A 7,452-nucleotide genomic window follows, 5' to 3' on the forward strand; every position below is an offset into this window, starting at 1 on the left:
GAATAGAGGGACCATCCATTTAGAACAGAGATATGAAGGAATTTCTTTAACCAGGTATCAAGATTGTTTAATGTCATTTCCAGTACACAAGTGTAAAGGAGAATGAAGTAATTGTTACTCCAGATCTGAGGCGGCACACAAAACGCAGTAGTAGGGAAGAAAACACAGTTCTATAAATATGTAAGATACATGTATAAATTGATTGTGTGTCAAAGGCAGGAGAATAGGGTTCAGAGGGATAATAAATCGGCCATGATGGAATGGTGGAGTAGGTTCAATGGTCTGAATGGCCTAATTCTGCTCCTATGTCTTGTGTTAAGGGATGAGTGGATCTGAGGAGAACCTTTCTCACCAGAGAATGGAGCCCACTGTAGAGTGGTGGAAAGAGTCACTTGAAGTACTGTCAACAGTTTTGGGCCTCATATCTCAGAAAGGATGTGTAACTATTGGAGGAAGTCTGGAGAAGGTTCATGAGGATGATTCCAGGAATGAAGGGGTTAACATATGAGGAGCGTTTAGCAGATTTGGGGCTGTACTCACTGGAATTTAGAAGAATACAGGGGGATCTCATTGAAAGCCACCAAATGTGGAAAGGACTAGATAAGGTGGATGTGGAGAGGATGGTTCTAATGGTGGGGGTATCCAGAACAAGAGGGCACAGCCTCAAAGCTGGGGGGCAACCTTATAGAACAGAGGTAAGGAGGATTTTCTTTTTATAGATATAGCCAGAGTGGTGGATCTGTAGAATACTCTGCCACAGACTGCAGTGGTGGCCAGGTCCATTGGTTTATTTAAGGCAGAAGTTGATAGCTTCTGATCGGTCAGGCCACCAAAGGATATGGCGAGAAGGCAGGTATATGGGGTTGAGTGGGATCCGGGATCAGCCCTGGTGGAATGGTGGAGCAGACTAGAGGGGCTGAATGGCCTAATTCTGCTCCTGTCTCTTGTGGTTTTATGGTCTTGTTTCTCTGTTCAGCATGGACTTGATGGGCCAGATGTTCCTCTTTCCATGCTTTGAGTCTCAGAGACCATCAATATTTGAATCTCATCTTGCCGTCCTGCCTGGGGCCCAGCTCTGTTAAACTTGCACGCAGAGATGGGCATTGTATAGGTGAGGCTGGAGGGTGGATTAACTTAAACACCAGAGTTTTTTGCCAATGCTAGAATTCCAGAGTAACGCACACAAAATGTTGAAGGAACTCAGCAGGTCAAGCAGCGGCTATGGAAATGAATAAATGTCGATGTTTCTGATTAAAGTTATCAGCCGGAAACATCTACTGTTTATTCCCCTAGCATGAGTAGAGGGCATCCTAACCACTACGTCACTGCTTGGTATGGAAATTGCACTGTGGCGGACAGGAGGCCTCTACAGTGAGTAGTCAGAACTGCCCAATGCATCACTGACACCAGCCTACCTGCAGTCAAAGAAATATACACGGTAATGTGCCTGAAAAGAGCCAGTAACATCATGAAGGATCCCACACTGTCAATGTGTGCACTGTCTGTCCCACTCCCATCAGGGAGGAGGCTAGGTAGCATCCACACCAGGACCACCAGACTCAAAAACAGTTACTTCCCCCAAGCAGTAAGGCTGATCAACACCTCCACCCACTAACCCAGCCCTCCACACCCCCAACCACCACTACTTTATCATTTCCTGTCAGAGTCACCTTATGTACAGGCACTCCTGTGCCCAGTGTCACTTTATGGACACACTGTCAATCTGTGTATATAAGCTATCTTAGTATTTATATTTGTTGTGTTTTTTTATTGTTCTGTCTTTACCTTATTGCATTTTTTTTCTGCTGCATCAGATCCAGAGTAATAATTATTTAATTCTCCTTTACACTTGTGTACTGGAAATGACATTCAACAATCTTGAGTCCATAGATGCTGCCTGACCTGCTGAGTTCCTCCAGCATTTTGACTTGCTTAGGGACACGTCTCTCGCATGCTCCCCCCCACCCCAGTCCATCTATCCAACAATCTCTGACCCCTACCATCAGTCAGGAGGTACTGTAACATTAGGACAAGGACTGTTAGGATGCGAAACAGCTTCTTCCCCCAGGCTGTGAGACTACGGAACTCCCGGCCACCACCCAGGTCTCCTCACATGTCAAGTGTCAGAAACGTTATTCTATTTACTTAACTTGAGTCGCAAATGAGACAACATTCCTCTGGAACAAGATTCTCAATAGTACATATAACTGACACACATAACTCAAAGTAATATTCATCACCTTTTCATGACCGTGATTGCTCTTGTAAAATTCTTCTATAGAAGTGGTTTGCCATTGTCGTCTTTAGGCAGAAATTTGTTGATTTTGTTAATTTACTAGCGATAATATTGCTTCATGAGTGGTGGGCCTGCAGGTCACTCTTGGGCGTTATGACATGGCACATAATGATGAGTATTACTGTGTTTTGTATGTTATATATACAGTGCTGTGCACCTTGTTCCACAGGAACATTGTTTCATTTGACTGTATACGTATATATGATCGAATGAACTTAAACTCTCTGTCCCTCCCATGCAGATATGGCCAAGCAGGTCGCCAACATGCTGCGCACCGTGCTTGGTCTGCAGCACAGCGTGGAGCAGCCCGGAGAGCCAACTCCCACCTTCCAGCACATCCCCCTTCGCCTGCTTGCCCCCTGCATCCGTCAGCTGCCCATGCCCGAGGACTACGCCCTGGAGGAGTTGCGGAGCCTGACCCGGTCCTACCTGCAGGAGCTGATCGTCGGGCCATAGACTTGTCTGCTGTCCATCAGCCTACCAGTCCACTGCTGCCTCTTCCACCACATGACCGTCCGTGGGGCTGGACAGAAACCTGTCTGATCCTGAACCTCAGGAACTGATTCAGCACAGTCGCTCCGATACTTCTACACAGACAGCATCCTTGGAGTCGTGGACACGATTGCCATTTCCCAGTTACACAGAGCTGAATGGCCTGGTGGGACTTGTTTTAAAATTTATAGATTCTTTTCTAAGCCGAGGACAACTTCTCAGCAGTGAACCCCTCCCGCTTTCCAGGGCTGTTTAAAACCCAACTAAGTGAGGTGTTGCTAGCAAGGAGTCAGACTGACAATAAACTTTTTTAGCTGTTCTATACAGATGCTGGAACTGCCTGTATTCATATTGGTGTGCGAGGCTCAGCACGTGTGTGCGCTCTGCGTGTTGGAAATCTAACCCCATCCCTACAGGAGACGAGGCCCCTCACCCCCAGGGGGTGAGGAGAAGCATTGCTCTGGTGTAACTGGGCTCACAGCTGCGAGGTGTGGCAACTCAGCAATGGCCCGGAACTGCTCCATTCAGAAAACGCATCTCTTCAGCATCCATGCCAGGAAACCAGAGACCTGCTGAATGAGTGAGCGGGTGCCGATCTGTTCCTTAGTGACATTTGTGTTTGCTGGAATCTGCGTTGTACCTTTTCAAATTCTGTCATGTCCTTTCCGGGCTATTCCCTCCTCCGCACAATGAGGGAAAGCGCCTCGCTTGCCCCAGGCATTCACTAGGGTGCTTCCTTCAGCCATTTTATTCCCCAGTATCACAGGCACAGCTGAGGCAGTGTGTGTAGCAATGTCCAGAAAATCACAGCCGTCAACCCATCCCTGTGCTTGTCTCAGAACCCAGGGGCCTGCACCCCTCCCTTGTCCTTTGTCCCTGTCTCCTCTTTGGGAAAGGATCATGGGTTTGGAGAGGGTTTCAGCCCAGCAGCTTGCTAACAGACCAAGACCTCCGCCAGCAGTTCCGTAACAGTTTCAGATATGGGTCCTCCCCAAAGCCAAGGAGCAGAACCTGGTTGGGCTGGCGGAGAGAGGAAAACTACGTGGTCACTGCCAGCCAGCTGACTGCTGCGGCCAAGTCGAGGCATTTATCTTTAGGACTAATGGTCAGCCGTAGATATTTCCCTCTGGAAACAGTGAGGACTCCCTAGTTGGTGGGAACTGTTGCTGAACTGTAAATACAGGCTGCATTTAAATCACTGACACAGGATCTCTGGGAGCGAAGAACCCGCCCCCCCCCCCCCCCCTGTAAACTGTGATCGACCCAATGCAGGTAAACAGGTGGTTGGGGGGACGCGGACTGTGGGTCCACGCGGGGAGTGCAAGGGCAGGGGAGGAGTTAATTTTGAAGCACAAGTTGAATCCTTGGGTCATTGGAGTTGGGCCTGAAATCACCGTGGGTATGCTTCATCTGCCATCTCCTTGAGGAAGCATTCTGGACCCTGTGTGGATGAGAAGTCTGCTGTTAATGCAGGCACAGCACAGGTCTGCTCCCTGGAGACTCTGGTCGGGACCTTTACCAAATCATCAGTCCCTGGCTAGCCTTTGGGGGGTGGGGGGACAGGGTCACGTCAGCCTGGGGTGGGGGGTGCTCCTCCAGCTGAGGGCTTAGCCAAACACCTCAGCAAGGAGGGCAGTCAGTGCATCAGCTAACATCCCTGTCCCTGCATCGTGTGTGGGTTCACTTCTTGCACCAGCATGCATCTGCTCCTCTCTCCTGGCTCTCCGGTTTCGGGGATGTGTATCAAAAGTTTTTAAAATGATTTGTGAATAAAGTGAGTTCTCAGATTGTTAGCTTTTGTTTTGAATTGTTTGTGGAGTGGGAGTGACATTACTTGTATTACCGATACAACGCAGAACAAGCTGTTCCAGCCCTTACCCAGTAACCCATCAATTTAACCCTAGCCTAATCATGGGACAATTTACAATGACCGGTATCTCCTCGGAGTCTGTGTGGATAGGTCTCTATCAGCTTTGCACATCTGGACACTGCAATTTTTCCCCATTCTTCTTTACAGAACTGCTCAAGCTCTGTCAGATTGCATGGGGATTGTGAGTGAACAGCCCCTTTCAAGTCCAGCCACAAATTTTCAGTTGGGTTGAGGTCTGGACTCTGACTTAGCCACTTCAGGACATTAACTTTGTTTTTTAAGTTTTTCCTGTGTAGCTTGAGGTCATTGTCTTGCTGGAAAACAGATCTCCCAAGTCGCAGTTCTCTTGCAGACTGCATCAGGTTTCTTTCAGGATTTCCCTGTATTTTGCTGCATTAATTTTACCCTCTACCTTCATAAGCCTTCCAGAGCCTGCTGCAGTGAAGCATCCCCACAGCATGATGCAGCCACCACCATGCTTCACGGTAGAGATGGTGTGTTTTTGATGTGTTGGCTTAGGCCAAACATAGTATTTAGTCTGATGGCCAAAAAGCTCAATTTTGATTTCATCAGACCATAGAACCACCTTCCAGATTAATTCAGAGTCTTCCACATGCCTTCTGGCAAACTCTAGCTGAAATTTCATGTGAGTTTTTTCAACAGTGCCTTTCTCTTTGCCACTCTCCCATAAAACTGCAACTGGTGAAGCACCCAGGCAACAGTTGTACGCACAGTCTCTCCCATCTCAGCCACTGAAGCTTGTAACTTCTCCAGAGCTGTCATAGGTCCCTTGGTGGCCTCCTTCACTAGTCCCCATCTCGCACGGTTACTCAGTTTTTGAGGACCGTCTGCTCTAGGCAGATTTACAGCTGTGCTATATTCTTTCCATTTCTTGATGGTTGACTCAGCTGTACTCCAAGGGATATTCAGTGACTTGGAAATTTCCTTGTATCCATTTCCTGACTTGTGCTTTTCAATAACCTTTTCAGAGTTGCTTGGAGTGTTCTTTTGTCTTCATGGTGTAGTTTTTGCCAGGATACTGACTCACCTGCAGTTGGACCTTCCAGATACAGGTGTATTTTTACTACAATCAATTGAAACACCTTGACTGGACATTAGTGATCTCCATTTAACTAATTTGCGACTTCTAAAACCAGTTGGCAGCACCACTGATGATTTGGTGTGTCACGTTAAAGGGGGTGTATAATTATGCAATCAATATTTGTAGCTAATTTATATCACTTTGTAAAAATCTGTTTTCACTTTGACATGAGAGGGATACTGATCAACAAAAAGCCAGATTAAATCCTCTGGTTCAATGTTGTAAAACAATAAAACATGACTTTCAAGGGGGGTAAAAACTTTTTTCTAGGCACTGTATGTGACAACACTAATCTCTCATCTTCACTGCACATCTTTCCAGTAGAGTAATGAGCAGAACTGTTAGTACTCCAGTTGTGATCTAACAAGTGCCCTGTATAATTGTAATTATGACCTAAGCTTTGTACTCAAGCAACCAAAATGCCCAACACTAACCACAGCCACCACTGTGCCAGAATATGTGGATGCAGCCATCTTGAGGACCCACCAATACACAACCCCTTAGGAGAACAAGCAACACACACAAAATGCTGGTAGAACACAAGCGAGACCTGAAACATCGACTGTACTTCTTCCTGTAGATGCTGCCTGGCCTGCTGCATTCCACCAGCATTTTGTGTGTGTTGCTTGGATTTCCAGCATCTGTAGATTTTCTCCTGTTTGCCTTAGGAGAACGTCTTTCTCAACTCGAGTAATCTGCTGAATGGCTTCTTCACCACTCTCCCTACCTGTGTCAGCGCTTTCAGGAAACTGGACTTGACTTGGAAAGAGATATTTGGAAAACTCTTCATTATTGATGGGATCCTCTTCTGCAGGGGGCTATAAATGTTTAAAAGCTCCATACACCACCTCAGTTGGCTTGCTTCACAGTAATTGGTCTGTTGTGTGTAAGACACACTCTGCTTGTTAATTATGGAGGCTGGAAGTTGGTGTATATGTCAATCACCCAGTCATTAATTAAAGGAAAAGTCACGTAATTAAAACCACTTTGTGGAGTCAAAGCTCTACAGCACAGAGACAGACCCATATCCTGCCTGGATCACCCTTATTCACTTGCCCTTGCCCACACTGCGCCAGAATATTTGGATGCAGCCACCCTTAGGAGAACACAGACCCTTATTCACCTAGACTAATCTCCTCCCATCCATGTGCTTATCCAAACTTCTCTTAAATGTTATGATTGCACTTGTGTCCTCCACTTCCACATACACTCACCACTCTTGAGTGAAAGAATTCTCCCTCGGGTTTCTCTTAAATATGTTAGTCCATGGCCGCCTCTTGGGTCGCAATGATGCTACCCTCAGGGTGCAGGAGCAACACCTTGTCTTTCATCTGGGTACCCTCCAACTTCATGGCATGACCATCAATTTCTTCTTCCAATTTAAAAACAATTTTTCCATCCACTTCTCTTCTGTTTCCCACTCTTCTCACCTACCTGTCACTTTCCTTGGGATCCCCTCCTTCCCTTTCTCTTATGGTCCACTCTCCTCTCTTATTAGATTCCTTCTTTATCTTTCCAACCCACCTGGCTTCACCCATCACCTAGCAATCTTGCTTCCCCTCCCCCCTCCCCCCACCTTTTTATTCTGGTATCTCCTTCATTTCCAGACCTGAAGGAGGATCTTGGCCTGGTACGTTGGCTGTTCATTCATTTCTGTCAATGCTGCCCGACCTGAGTACCTCCAGGATTTTT

At 46.8% G+C, this 7,452-nt stretch overlaps 1 protein-coding gene across 4 annotated transcripts in view; it reads left to right on the forward strand.

The window, feature by feature from the left end:
* nup98 (nucleoporin 98 and 96 precursor) overlaps window positions 1-4,581 on the forward strand; it is a 105,439-nt gene extending 100,858 nt beyond the window's left edge. For all 4 annotated transcript variants that reach the window (XM_072262458.1, XM_072262460.1, XM_072262459.1 and 1 more), the window contains exon 33: window positions 2,538-4,581. In XM_072262458.1, the coding sequence (XP_072118559.1) occupies window positions 2,538-2,752 (215 nt within the window). In that variant the 3' untranslated portion in view covers window positions 2,753-4,581. The remainder of the gene's footprint in view (window positions 1-2,537) is intronic.
* The last annotated feature ends 2,871 nt before the right edge of the window (window positions 4,582-7,452 follow it).

This window comes from Mobula birostris, chromosome 7 (genome assembly GCF_030028105.1).
Source record: "Mobula birostris isolate sMobBir1 chromosome 7, sMobBir1.hap1, whole genome shotgun sequence".
Classification (NCBI taxonomy): Eukaryota; Metazoa; Chordata; class Chondrichthyes; order Myliobatiformes; family Myliobatidae; genus Mobula; species Mobula birostris.